A 15241-nucleotide genomic window follows, 5' to 3' on the forward strand; every position below is an offset into this window, starting at 1 on the left:
CCAGCTCAGGTCTGGGCTTTTTGATTGAATTTTCAAGTGTTCTCTTGGAATTTTTTGTTTGTTTGTTTCTCCTTGAACATTTTATATACAAATAAATATAACCACAATGAAAGGCAAGAGCTTCACATGTGTGAAAGTATACTACACTCTGGATTTGCCACCTTGCACTGATGCACCTAAAAATACTAAGAGTATATGACTACAGTAGCATTCGACTTGCCAGCTTCCTATTGGGACTGCAAGTTGGGAGAAGAGACAAATGCAGTTGCCATTACTACATACCATTAGTTTATTAATAAACAGTTCCTTCATGGTTAGACAAGCAGTAAACCCACCAGAGGCTTCTAGTCTACAGGCTTAGTTAGCCTTTGACTTTTTGGTAAAAGTTTCCAGCTATGTAAAGCCCAAAATTCCCGAAAACGTTAGAAACAAAAATTAAGTAAGCTTATTACTTATTAGGCACTATGCTGTTCTTTAAAAAAATATTGCTTTCATAGTAGACTGGAAGAAAATAACACAACAATAATATTATTTTACCTAAGAAGTTGCTGCTTTCTTCTTTTATGTCAAAGAGCAAGTGGTAGTTTTCTTTCTTTAGTCTTCACCTTTTTCAAGCCTTCCCTTTTTTTAATTTCTTAAAACCACACTCCAGGTGACCACTCAACATGATTCTTCTGTTTTTCCTTAAAGTTTATTTATTATTTTGAGAGAGAACGAATGAATGTGTGCATTGGGAGGAAGAGCAGAGGGAGAATCCCAAGCGAGCCCCAAGCTGAAAGTGCAGAGCCCAATGTGGGGATTGAACACAGGAACTGTGNTTGTTTTTCCTTAAAGTTTATTTATTATTTTGAGAGAGAGAGAACGAATGAATGTGTGCATTGGGAGGAAGAGCAGAGGGAGAATCCCAAGCGAGCCCCAAGCTGAAAGTGCAGAGCCCAATGTGGGGATTGAACACAGGAACTGTGAGATCATGACCTGAGCTGAAATCAAGAGTCAGAGGCTTAACCAACTGAGTCATCTAGGCGCCCCTATATGATTCTTTTTATATGAAAGTACATTTTACTATAATTTGTATCAATTGTATTCCCTTAGCACTACTGTATATCTGCACAAGAAGAGTACAGTAGATATTAAGTTTTCCCTAATTTGTCTTCTGTTTTAAGAATCCTAACTCGGGGCGCCTGGGTGGCTCAGTCGCTTGAGTGTCTGACTTCGGCTCAGGTCATGATCTCACAATTCGTGGGTTCAAGCCCTGCGTCGGGCTCTGTGCTGACAGCTCAGCGCCTGGAGCCTGTCTTCAGGTTCTGTGTCTCGCTCTTTCTCTGACTCTCCCCTGCTCACACTCTCTCTCTCTCAAAAATAAATAAAAAATATTAAAAAAAAAAAAGAATCCTAACTCAAGGGGCATCTGCATAGCTCAGTCAATTAAGCATCCAACTTTTGATTTTGACACAGGTCATGATCTCACGGTTCACGGGATCAAGCCCTGTGTCAGTCTCTGTACTGCACGGAGCCTGTTTGTGATTTTCTCTCCCTCTCCCTCTGTCTCTAACCTATTTGCACGTGTGCACTCTCAAAACAAATAAACTTTTAAAAAGTAAGATGTTAGTATTTACTAAAATTTAAGTTGAAAAAATCAATTCAGTATACTCTAATGATTCCTTACAACTAAATAAAATTATATTTCATTCCAGACATGGTCTCTTCATTCACTTGCTCTTATAGTGGATTCTAGTGGCCCAATGTATCGTGGATATGTGGAACCAACATTATCTCTAGTTCTTACCTTGCTATTGACAGTTCCACCTTCACATACAGAAGTTCATCAATGTTTGGGGAGATGCTTGGGTGCCATTATAACTACTGTTGGTCCTGAGCTCCAAGGTGAGTGAATTCATCTTAAATGAAAGGAACTACACTTTGCTATCTTTCAGTTTCCTGAATGTCACTATCATGTTGCTAAATAAAAACTTATGATAATCATAATTACTATGTACTGAATGCTTGTTATTTACCAAAGACCTATGACTCTTCTTTTTACATATGGCATTGAATTTAATCCCTACAATGTACCTATAACTGACTGTTATTTGAAGTCTTGAGCAGAGAAAGCCTTTCCAGATTATACTCTACCTGGATCTCCATGAAAACAAGATACAGGTGGAGTTCCTGTGTCCAGAGTGGCATCCACTTGTCTTCATACACTTTTGCTTCACTGTTTCTTTGAACTCTAAAGCTCAGGATCAAAGTTTGAAAACCCACTGCATTAAGGGAGAGAATGTTATATAGTTTCTCTGTGAGGAAGCAAGCTCCGAGAAGATAAGTATGATCCTAAGGCCCATATTCTGACCACACAGTTCCACTGACATAATTTTACTAAAGGTTGAATGAAACATACAAGGCAGAAAATTACTGTGAATTTTTCCTGAATGTACCAGCCATGTTCAAAGTTTTCACTTTTTCTCCCATCAGTCAGTAAATGCTGTAAGTGGGTCAAGATTTTTATACACATTATCTCACTTAATTTTGACAACATCCTAAGATAGGTATAGCTCTCCATTTTGTAGATGAAACTCTAAGGCAGGGAGAGGTTAAGAACTTTTCCAAGTTTCATATAGCTAGTAAGGGGTCAGAGCCAGAGGTGGAGCCCAGATCAGTTTCCTTTACATCCATTCTTTTTTTTTTTTTTNGAATCCACAAACCGTGAGATCATGACCTGAGCCGAAGTCGGATGCTTAACCAACTTAGCCACCCAGGCGCCCCTACATCCATTCTTAACCAGTATGCTGTGTTGCCTCCATCCAGACAGATATTTAAAAAAAAGAAAGAAGACAAAACGGAAAGATCTTAATGAAGAATGCTAGAAATTGGAAAATACATGATTTAGACATGTCTTTTTCTTGAACTCAGTGTCCTCTTTGAGAAAGTTGATAATTCTTTCTTCCAGTGCTATCATCAGAATATACACAGGAGAGGAGAAGGGGAAAAATAGTGGGGGAGAGGGAGGAAGGCAAACCACGAGAGACTCTTGAATGCTGAGAACAAACTGAGGGCTGATGGGGGTGGGGGAGGGGAAGGGGTGTGATGGGCATGGAGGAGGGCAGTTGTTGGGATGAGCACTGGATGTTATATAGAAACCAACTTGACAATAAACTATGAAGGAAAAAAATATATATACAGGATAAATATTTGCCTTTGATTAAACATAGGTGTTTACCAAGTGCTTTCTAATGCAATGATAAGGAGGCAGTGTGTATTTCAAACTAGAATGTGACTCTGTGTGGCTACGATTTCCTTATATGTCCATAAAATTATTTTTTATTTTACATTGGCAAAAGTTTTAAATCACTTATATTAGGCAATTAGGCCATTTTTATATGTGAGTATATAATACTACAGTTATCCTGACTATCTCTGTAAAAATTTCCATTAATCTTCTTGGGAAAATAGGATTTAAAGTTATTAAATAATGTCGTGATAATATTGGTTGAACAGAGAAACAGAATGAGGAATCTTCTGCCTCTTTCAAATAAAACAATGATGGGTTTAAAAGACAATATAGTTTTCTAGGGAGTATATATAAACCTGGCTCAATCTAAAGGGATAATTATTGTCATCCATAGACAGTCATGTTTTGAAATCATTTCTGTGGACTTCGTAGACTTTTTGTTTTCAAAACAATCTGAATAGTAATCAGAAAGAGACGTTATTTAGAAGATAATTGTTTTCTAGAACTATTTTTGGTAATACTAATCATTGTATTTTGCATTTTCTTTTATTTTGCTATTAGGGAATGGGGCAACAATTTCCACCATTCGTTCTTCTTGTTTGGTGGGTTGTGCAATAACCCAGGACCACTCAGATTCGCTTGTTCAAGCCGCTGCCATTTCTTGCCTTCAGCAGCTTCACATGTTTGCACCAAGACATGTCAATCTATCTAGTCTTGTTCCTAGCCTGTGCGTAAGTATAAAGCTGCTTCATTTATTTTTTTATTCATTTAATTTTTTTTTTGTTTATTTATTTATTTTGAGAGAGACAGAGACAACACAAGCAGGGGAGTGGCAGGGAGACAGGAGCAGAGAGAATCCCAGGCAGTCTGTCGGCACTGAGCCAGATGCAGAGGCTCGAACTCCCGAACCGTGAGATCATGACCTGGGCCAAAACCAGGAAGTAGATGCTCAAGTGACTGAGCCACCCGGGCACCCCTCAAATTCATTGATTTATTTAGAGATCTCCAAATGTGTTTCCCAAAAGATTAAACTAGACCCAAAACAGAAAAATGTGTTTCCTTTATCGTGAATTCTAGAGTTTCAGCTTCGATAGTCATTTTATGACTGTTCATTTTATTTACTGGTTTCCTTTTTCACCATTTAAGTAATATTTTGATGAACTGTTTATTTCTTGGCTAAGGATGCATCATATTTTTAGTTTTTCACATTCAGAATTTTGTCTTCTAAAATTTGATAACTTCTCAGGGCCTATTACTGTCATCACAGTCATTAATCTGTTCACTTAATACTTATTGAGAGCCTGCTATATGTCACGCACTATGCAGAACACTGGAGATATGTTTGTAGATGAGACAAGATGAAGTTTCTGTCACGCTAAAATTTATAGTTTACACAGGAACATCGTCGATAATAATTATTTACCAAAATGACAGTTGCTAGAAAAGGCTATAGGAAAACATGTAACAGGAGAGCCTGTCAGAATCCAGGCATTCAGAAAAGATTTCCCTGAAAAAAACGATATTTAAGGTGTGATAAATAAGAGTTAATTTGAGAGAATTCATGGCATTGATATAGACAGCATTTGTTTTTGGGGTGAGAGAAAAAATATGTGAAAGGCCCCAAGATGGGAAGGATTTGAAACTGTTTAGTCAGTATGGTTAAGCTGAGAGAGAAGGAGTGAGTAGGGCCCAGGCACAGGATGAAGCTGGACAGTCAGCCAGGTGAGGGGTCGTGCAGACTTTCTAGATGTATTAAAACTTGAGATTTTTTTTTGGCTTTGAGAATTACGTTGGGGCACCTGGGTGGTTCAAGTCGGTTAAGTGTCCAGCATCGGCCCAGGTCATGATCTCATGGTCTGAGTTCGAACCCCGCATTGGGCTCTGTGCTGACAAGTCAGATCCTGGAACCTGCTTCGGATTCTGTGTCTCCTTCTCTTTCTGTTCCTCCCCTGCTCACACTTTGTTTTTTTACTCTCTCTCTCTCAAAAATAAATAAACAACAACAACAAAAAAAAGCGAGAGAGACACGGGGGGGAATGGAAGGCACCTGGGTGGCTCAGCTGGTTAAGCGTCTGACTTCAGCTCAGGCCGTGATCTCATGGTCCATGAGTTCTAGCCCCATGTCAAGCTCCATGCTGACACCTAGGAGACTGGAGTCTGCTTTGGATTCTGTGTCTCCCTCTTTCTCTGCCTCTTTCCTGCTCACTCTCTTTCCCTCTCTCTCAAAAATAAATAAACATTAAAAAAAATTTAAAAAGGGGGCGCCTGGGTGGCTTAGTCGGTTAAGCGCCCGACTTTCGCTTAGGTCATGATCTTGCGGTTCATGGGTTCGAGCCCCGCATCGGGCTCTGTGCTGACTGCCAGCTCAGAGCCTGGAGCCTGTTTCAGTCTGTGACTCCCTCTCTCTCTGACCCTCCCCTGCTCACGCTGTCTCTCTCTCTCTCCTAGAAATTAAAAAAAAAAAAATTTAAAAAGGAGAGAATTATGGTGGTCTAGGAGGCAGATGATAATGACTTACTCCGTGTTATTAGCAATGAGAATGCAGAAAAATAAATGGATTTGAGTGATATTTAAATGGAAGAATCAATGCAATTCATTTATTAATGGGTTGTAAGGAAAAGGGAGAAGGATATAATCCAAGTTCCTGACTTGAGGATAGTAATGTAATTTTCTGAGATTGGTTAACACTAGAATAGGAGACGGTTGGGAAAAGTGGATATAATTAATTCAGTTTTAGACATTTGTTTAGTTTCATGGGCTGGAGCTCAGAGAAAGAGAAGTCTCATTGGAAAGGTAAATTTGGGAGGCACAAGCATTTAGATGGAAAATAAATACAGAAATAGGTAAGATCACCAGGGCAAGAATGCTGAATGAGGAACCCAGCATATAAAATTTAGGAAAAGAAAAAGAATCAGGAAAAGTATGAAGCAATCTGAGTGATTAAAGGAAAAATAGAGTTTGTAGTGTTCACAGAAGCCAAGTGGAATAGAGGAGTGGGCCGCTATAACATATTGTTAAGAGATAGGAATGAGAGCTATAATGTGTCCTTTGACTTTTGTCACATGATGGCTTTTAGCAAGAGTTCATCTTGCAGAGTGGTACCAAGGGAAGTCCAAGTAAATTGGGCGAATGGTAGAATATGAATAGAAATTTCTTTCCAGAAGTTGACTTTGTAGGAGAGGACTGAGGACAGTAGGCCAAGGGGGAGATGGAGTCAGGTGAGACTTTCTCTCCTATGGTAGTGAGATGTGAGCAGATGGAACCGGTAGGGTGGGAGAGTTTAAGGTATGGGGCAGAGAGTGGATAATTAATCATCCACAGTTCTAATGGGATAGATTTCTCAGGGCACAAGGAAGAGAATGTTTCTCCCAGTACAGCATGAAGAAAGGGGGAGAGGATGAGTGCACATACAGGTGGGTTTATGGAGTTGGTGGCTCAAAGCTTGGGGAGGGGGGTTATCTAATGACTTTTACTTTCAGGTAAAAGGGAAGATAAGTTTTAAGAACAATGGAACAAAGAAGAGGGCCCAGGACAGGCTGGGATATGGGACATTGAACTAACTGGAGAAATAGAAGATTCTGTGGTACAACTAAGGGTTCAGTGGAGAATAGTGACCCTCTTTGGCCCAGTTTGTGATTTGTAATGTTAGCAGTTCACCCGGTAAGAATTTTCTCCAACACCTGTAATCAACTGAGTGCAGGCACTGAGCAGCCAGATAGATAGATGCTTTGGTACATTCATAGTTGGATTTTGGCCAAGCAGATTCAGTGAAATGATAGCAGGATGAAAGAAATAAGGATATAAACAAGACAGTGCTGAAATAATGGAGTATGAGCTCTCATTTCGGTCAAGGAGGAAGGAAAAGACAGCATGAGGCTGATACGTAAGGAGAAGGAAAGGTGCTGTAGATGTAACCACGGGAGGATGAGGTGAATGGACTGAAAGGCCAACATATTAGATGTTAGATCTGACGTGGTGTATTTAACTTATGCAATAAGATTTGCTCTTGTTTCACCATAGCCTGGGGGTAACTGAGTCCGTCCTAGACTGTCACAGAATCTGAGAGTGCCGCAGGGCAGAAACCAGATGCACATGAAATGTGCACAAAAAAGATCCACAAAGAAAACAGTCAATTAATAGTTTACCTCTGACGGCATTCTGCAACAAGATTCGTAGCATCCCGCCAAAAACCATGGTTAAATGCCCAGGCTCTGAGGGCACTGGTTGTGGCTCTTGAGCTAGCTGACTGTGTTCCATGATACAGCTTAGGTTACTGACAAGTGCAGTGAAAACAGACATGTATTCTTTGGGTTGTCTGATTTCCTGTCTCCATTTTTCTCCTTAAATATAATTATACTATGGCGTGGACCTTATGAGATGGAGCACATTTGAGAGGATCTGGTAAAGATAAAGAGTTTTGTTTTGTGNGGTTGTTTCCTGCTTTCTCCTCTAGGGTAAGAGTTTCTTTATCTCAGTGGAAGTGATCAGGAAGCCACAGGCTATGCAGTGAGCTTCCTATGTGTTAACACAGAAGAATGCCTCAAAACTGATTCCCTCTGCAGAACACCAAGGGTTTGATCTCAAGGCGTGTTGGAGCACTTTCCTGAACCTCTTCCAAGAGGCTAAGTGGTGAGATTCCAGGCAGCTGGTTGGAAGGAGATGGCTTGGCAGGATAGAGATGGGAAGAGGGGCCATTCAAGGCGTTGTCTTGTTTCCACATTGCACAAGCCCCTGTGCTGTCTCCAACCAGATCTTTTGACACTGAAAATTCATCCATACATGGGTTCATCCAAATTAGTGAAATCAGTTCAGATCTTTACAAATTTCATGTTCATTCCTCCTCAACCATTGACATCAGAAATGGCAATATTATGGGACACCACCTCACACAAATGAAATGTGGTTTATTTTTTCAGCAAATGTACTGAGAGGTGAGTTTCACCATAGTTATGTTTAAGTGATATAAAACTGTTAAAATTTGTGTGACGTTAGGGGCGCCTGAGTGGCTCAGTCGGTTAAGCGTCCGACTATGGCTCAGTTCATGATCTCACGGTTCGTGGGTTCGAGCCCTGCGTCGGGCTCTGTGCTGACTGCCACCTCCAAGCCTGGAGCCTGCTTCAGATTCTGTGTCTTCCACTCTCTCTGACCCTCCCCTGCTCACGCTCGCTCTCTCTGTCTGTCTGTCTGTCTGTCTCTCTCTCTTTCTCTCCTAAATAAATAAAAAAACATTAAAAAACTTTTTTTAAAATTTGTGTGATGTTAGAACTATTCAAAATGTGTCTTTGAAAGAGCAGCCACCACTCTGAAGTATTGTTATTTCCCTCTTGACAGGCAGCTGCTTTTAGACCATGTGACCACAGTTACTCATTCTCCCCTCCTGACAGAAGTATTCCACACATAGGCATTTATGTCACCTGGGATAATTGTAGGAAATGTCACTGAGAGAAAGACTTGAACTGAATGCCCAAGTCGTCAGTGTCAGAGCAGGGATGTCCAGCTGTCCAGGATGTATATGTGGTGGGCAAAACAAGAGACAAAAAGATGACGTAAAGTATAAATTAAGAGGCATTTTTACAGAACTGTGGAGGTCTACTGTAGGAGTAAGCAACACAGTGTTCCTGAAGTGTGTGAAACAGAAGAAAAAAAGTTTCTTTACAATTAGGCATAATCTAAAATAGTTTAATATATCCATATGCTATGACCCAGAAACGTCACCCTTTTTTTCTAGACTTTTTTTTTAAGTTTATTTATTTTGAGAGAGTGTGTGTGTGCGTGTGTGAGCAGGGGAAGGGAGACAGAGAGGGAGAGCGAGTATCCCAAGCAGGTTCCACGCTGTCCACACGAAACCAATGCAGGTCTCGATCTCCGGAACCGTGAGATCATGACTTGAGCCAAAATCAAGAGCAGGACGCTAGGGTCACTTGGGTGGCTCAGTTGGTTGAGTGTCCGACTTCAGCTCAGGTCACGATCTCATGGTTCTTGAGTTTGAGCCCTGTATTGGGCTTGCTGCTGTCAATGCAGAGCCTACTTCAGATGTTCTATCCCTCTTTCTCTGCCCTTCCTCCACTCATGCGTGCATGTGCTCTCTTTCTCTCTCTCTCTCGAAAATAAATAAACAACAACAACAAAAAAGAGTAGGACACTTAACCAACTGAGCCACCCAGGTGTCCCCAGCAACTTCACTCTTAGGTAAATAGCTGACAGAAATACATGCACGTGTGTGCCAAAATACGTGTACAGGAATGGCCATTACTTGGTTATTCATAATAGCCAAAAACCAGAAATGACCTAAATGTCTACTAGTCAGCAGTGGATAAATAGTGATATAATTATTCAACAGAATACTACACAGCAATAAAAGCAAACTGTGAAATGTAATCATACAGATGAGTCTCACAGATACCTTTCTTCGAAGTCGGACACAAGAGCACACTTCATGGTTCCATTTATATAAAGTTCAAGAGCAGGCTAAATGAAACTATAATGATGGATGTCACTGTAGTTTGTGATTATCTCTAAGGGGCTAGGAAGGAGCATTAGGAAGCCACATATTTTTATCAAATTTAATATGTTTTAACTCTTTATTTTGTGTTTTACCAAAAAGTATCAAGGGAAGGTTTTCAAACAAATATGTCTTTACTTTTTCCTGATTTATAGTGACTGTAAGACACCATCAATGGTAATTTGCATCTCTAATACCAGAGATGTTAAAATGGAAAACAATATGTGCCTCAGAATCATAAAAATGGAGTATTTGAAAGTACTTTGCACACAAAAATGTTTTATTTTTTTTCTCTTCAGCTCTTCCAATCAATATTTGTTGAGTGTACTGTCTTAGCTACAATTCTTTTTTTATATTAAAAAAATATTTTTAAGTAAACTCTGTGTCCAACATGGGGCTTGAACTCTCAACCCCAAGATAAAGAGTTGCATGGTGTATAGGCTGAGCCAGCAAGGCACCTCTCTTAGGTACAGTTCTGTTTAGTTGCAACTAAATTAAATTTTTATGGTGTTCTGCTTTGTATATATCTAGTCATTTGATTCTTACCACAGTCATGTACGATGGGATGGCTGTTGTCGCCATTGAACACATAGAAAGGCAGAAACTCTGAGGGTCTAAGTGACTTGTTCTTCCCAACTCATATGACCATGCTTAAGCCTTCTAATTATAAGGTATTTCCAAAATGTCTTCATTTTAAGGAAATAGAGTGAATAAAACATTTTATTGAAAAGATCTGTCGGAAAAAAAAATCTGTCGGGTTTTCTCTCCTCAGTTATATATATATTTTAAATACTTTGTATAAATGTCATAGGCTATGAATTTTATGCAAATATATCTGGAATTACAAATGCTATATTGGTAGCATAAAAATATACTATCTAGCCTTGTGAAGGAGCAGTGAATTCCATATAATTATTCCCCCTTCACTATTTGTGAATGAGATTTTTTTCTAAAATATATTAGTGTCTCCTTGCTTAAGAAGCAGCACATGGAACAGAATATTTTCTTGATGAATCAGATTTATAGTAATAATAATAGCTAATCTATTTTGAGCAAGTATCATGTCAATCACTGTTCTAAGCAAAATACTTGCATTACTTATTTTTACTATATTCCTGCAAAGAATTACTCTCCACATTTTGCATATGGGCAAACAAGGCACAGAGGGGTTAAGTAATTAGTCTCATATCACATGGAAGTAAATGACAACCAAGATTCAAACCCAGTCTAGCAATCAGAGCCTGAGCTCTAAATCATTATGTGGTGCTGTGTCTTATACTTCATGTATTAAAGTGCGCTGCATTGATCCTTTCAATGTCTTTCAGGACCTTTTGAGATTAAAAACAATTCTGTTCCAAAAGGGTCCATTTTGGAATTTTTTCCAGATGTTTATGTTTGCTTGATTTTTTTTAATTTTAATAACCCTTCTTTGCTTTCATTTCTTGCTAACTTTTCTTTGACTACCTATAATCTCTATGCACTTAAAAAATTTAGATGGCAACATTTAGAAGGACCATGTGTAAAATAAGATGTGCAAGAGATCCTTCTGGATCTTTATGTAAGTATATTGCATGATCTTTAGTGACCAGATCTTGGGACAGTTGTCTTGGCCACTAACATATTCCTTCTATGCTTTGTTTGTATTATTATTTTTCCAGAAAGCCATTATTTGGCTATATATTTAACAACTGCTGTTGTTAAATGAAGAGCCTCTTTCCAAGTGAAGTGTTAATATACATTTGGCAAATGAGATTGCAGTTTTTAAAAGAAAATTGTCTAATGCGTTATGGTTTGCAGGTCCACTTATGTAGTTCCCATTTGCTGCTGCGACGAGCAGCCGTGGCTTGTCTCCGGCAGCTTGCACAAAGAGAAGCCGCGGAAGTCTGTGAATATGCCATGAGCCTAGCCAAAAATGCAGGCGACAAGGAGAGCAGTGGTACTAGTAAGTTACCTGATAAGTCAATATTCTTTTTGTGTACATACTTTACCATTGCAGAGGAGTATTGCTCTTTAAATAACATTATTGCTTTCAAGGATAGTCAGTCTTCTTGTTCTTTTAAGTAATATAAAATCATTATCACTTAAACTCCAGTGTAGTTTTTAGAAAGATTTTTTTAAATATTTAATTATTTTTTTGAGAGAGAGCATGAGCAGGGGAGGGGCAAAGAGAGAAGAGAGAGAATCCTAAGCAGGCTCCACGCTCGGCACAGAGCCCAACACAGGGCTCACTCCCGTGACTCTGAGATCATGACTTGAACCCAAATCAAGAGTCAGATGCTTAACTGATGGAGCTACCCACATGCCCCAGAAAATTCCAGTATGGTTTTCCTGGTAATTTTACACTTTTACCTTTTTTAAGGTTTGGAGGTAAAAAAATAAAAATAACAAACAGCATTTAATATCAAGATACTTGTGCCATCCCTTGAGGATAATTTAGCTATGTACAAAGGATAACTCACACTAAGGATATTGCTTTGTATTAGTGATAGACTTCTGGAAAGAGCACTGATCTATTTGGGGGTGGTACCTGAAAGCTTTGGTCCCTGATACCAGTTGACCCTTTTGAAAACTGATGCAGCTCTTCCTCAAGAAGGTAAAGCTAGAGTGACCAGTATAATAAGAAATGTCAGTATGTGTTTGGGTAGCAAAAATCTTTGCTTTCTTTAATTCTTTATGCACTTTGGGGGATTTTATGTATAGCTTGAATTTCATAGCTGGTCTGGTCTCTAGGGATTGGTTGCTTGAGAACTTTTTCAATTGACGGATATTTCCCCTCTTGTGAGAAAAAGTTTTACTTATAAGAGCTTTCAAATGCATAGAAGTTGCTTGGGGACTAAGAAGCAAGATACTAAAATAACTTCAATTTTAACATAGTGTAAGAGCTCTGTTAACAGACATATTGTATTGTAGAAATATGAAAGAAGCTATTTATACACCAAACATTATTGCTTTTAAGAGAGAAAACATAGAACCAAAAGTAATTACAGAATTTTCCTGAATAAGATATAAAATTTTAAAACTTATGCATGTCAGTCACCATAATTGAAGTTGAAAGACAAACTAAGGGGGAAATATTTGCAAAATATATTTATTACTTTATTTATTGAAGTGCATATATTTATGTTTTAATATTTTTTAAAGCTTAAAAGCTCAGTGAGTTGGGGGTCCTAAGACCACCCCCATGCTTGATGATGCATTAGGAGGACTGAGCATATGGTCATGCTTGTGGCTATGATTTGTTACAGCAGCTGGATACAAAGCAAAATTTGCAGAGGGAAAGGCACTTGGGGTGAAGTCTGGAGCAAGCCGGGCTCAAGTTTCCAAAAGCCCACGCCCCATGAAGTCACACAGGAGCTGCTTGTCTCTCTAGCAATGAGTTGTGACAACATAATATGAGATGTGTCCTGGGTGATCTTATCAGAGACTCAGTACCCTAGGTTTTTATTGGGCGCTGGTGGGCTGAGCATATCTGCCTAGCATGTTCCAAACGCCCAGACGTTCAGAAGTCAGACAGGTGTTTGGCATAAACCATCCTGTTCGTACAGACAGGTTAGGCATCGTGAGCCACTTTTACCAGGAAAGGGTGGGGACCCTCCTAAAACCCAGGTCTCTTGGATGCCAGCAGAGGGCTAACCTGAATGTCAGGCCTTACCTAGTAGTCTCAGGCCTGCTATATTAACTCTCTTCTGCATCTACAGAAATCACGAGAGCGTAAGAAACATGTTTTATCAAAGAGCAAATATCAACATAGGAAATATTTTCAAGTGATTAAATATTTATAAGTCAGTGCAGTAATAACTTTTTTTAAATAAAACCTACCAAATTGAAAATAATGATTATCATCAGCATTGGGAGAGGTGTGAATAGAAATGTCTTTCACTGCAGATAGGAAGAAATGTAAAATCATACAAATGTTTTGGATTTGTCAGTATTTTTTGTCAGCTTACCCTTGGACCTAGCGATTCCCCTTTTAGGAATTCATCCTCAGTGATTAATTAGTCAGTGTTCTCTTAATCCAGTTGTTTGCTATGTAGCTTTGAAAATTCATGTTGTAGAAGTATAATTCCTGATATGGGAACATACTACCTGCTGCTAAGTAAAAATTGGGCCTCTGTGTCTAATTTCTCACTAATGTTCTCTTTCCTTGGAACCTTTCCTTTTGACTTTTCCTTCTGTCTGAATTCCTCTCATTGTGGCTGTTTTCTGCAGACTTCCCTCATTTGGAGTGACTCAACTAAGAGTCACTTTTCAGTTTCCATCCCTCTGTCTCACTCTCTTAAAGGTTCAGAGGACCTTAGGCTTCGAAATCTCACAGTTTTATTCATTTTTTAAAATTTTTATTTATTTTTGAGACATAGACCACACATGAGCGGGGCAGGGGCAGAGAGAGAAGGAGACACAGAATCCGAAGCAGGCTCCAGGCTCCAAGCTGTGAGCACAGAGCCCAATGCAGGGCTTGAACTCACTTGTGAGATCATGACCTGAGCCAAAGTTGGACACTTAACAGACTGAGCCATCTAGGTGGCCCCACAGTATTCATTCTTAGGGCTGCCTGTTGTACAAGTTTTGCTGTTTACAATAAGTTATATTTAAAAATGAAATAAAATAACTAATCTACAGGTAAACAAATAAACATTAAGTATACAAATATATGCAATACCTAAAAAAGCATAAAATAAAAAAAATAAACTGTAATGGATAAAAAAAAGAACAAAAAGATTTTCAGAGAAAGCAAGACATTTAACTGCTGTTTTATAACAATACTACTTTTTAAATTGAAGTGTAAGTAACATACAATGTTACGTTAGTTTCAGGGGTATAACATAGAGACCCACAGTTCTATACATGATGCAGTGCTCACCATGATAAGTGTAGTCGCCATCTGTCATCATACAACTATATTACAATATTATTGACTGTTCCCTATTTGTATTTTTCAGCCCTGTGACTTTATAGCTTGAAGTTTGTGCCTCTTAGTCCCTTTCATCTATTTTATCCACTTTGCCATTCAGTCTTCCTTTTTGATTGTATGTTTCTTGGAAAGGACTTTCCCAGTTTTTAAATACTCATTTAGCATATAATCCATTTATAATTTGTGTTCTGGCTTTATAGATTTTTAAAAATCTGAACTATAAGACTGAATGAATTTCAATTTGTTCTTCCAACAAATACAGGAATAATTGTTTTTCAGTCCATTAAATTAAATCTACTTAGAAATATGTCTCTTTCGGGGCGCCTGGGTGGCTTAGTTGGTTAAGCGTCTGACTTTCGCTTAGGTCATGATCTCGCGGTTCGTGGGTTTGAGCCCCGCGTCGGGCTCTGTGCTGACTGCCAGCTCAGAGCCTGGAGGCTGTTTCAGTCTGTGACTCCCTCTCTCTCTGACCCTCCCCTGCTAACGCTGTCTCTCTCTATCTCTCCTAGAAATAAATAAAACATTTAAAAAAAAAAAAAAGAAAGAAATATGTCTCTTTCCCACACTTTTTTTTTTTTAGAATGAAATATATATTTAT

The 15241-nt window shown here is 38.9% G+C and overlaps 1 protein-coding gene across 1 annotated transcript in view; it reads left to right on the forward strand.

Annotated features, from left to right (window-relative positions):
• Positions 1-15241, forward strand: part of HEATR5B (HEAT repeat containing 5B) — a 96360-nt gene that overhangs the window by 38732 nt on the left and 42387 nt on the right. The window contains exons 20-22 of the mRNA XM_077764283.1: positions 1695-1884; positions 3791-3960; positions 11529-11673. Of these exons, the coding sequence (XP_077620409.1) occupies positions 1695-1884; positions 3791-3960; positions 11529-11673 (505 nt within the window). The remainder of the gene's footprint in view (positions 1-1694; positions 1885-3790; positions 3961-11528; positions 11674-15241) is intronic.

The sequence above is a fragment of the Crocuta crocuta genome, unplaced genomic scaffold (assembly GCF_008692635.1).
Source record: "Crocuta crocuta isolate KB4526 unplaced genomic scaffold, BGI_CrCroc_1.0 scaffold164, whole genome shotgun sequence".
Taxonomy (NCBI): Eukaryota; Metazoa; Chordata; class Mammalia; order Carnivora; family Hyaenidae; genus Crocuta; species Crocuta crocuta.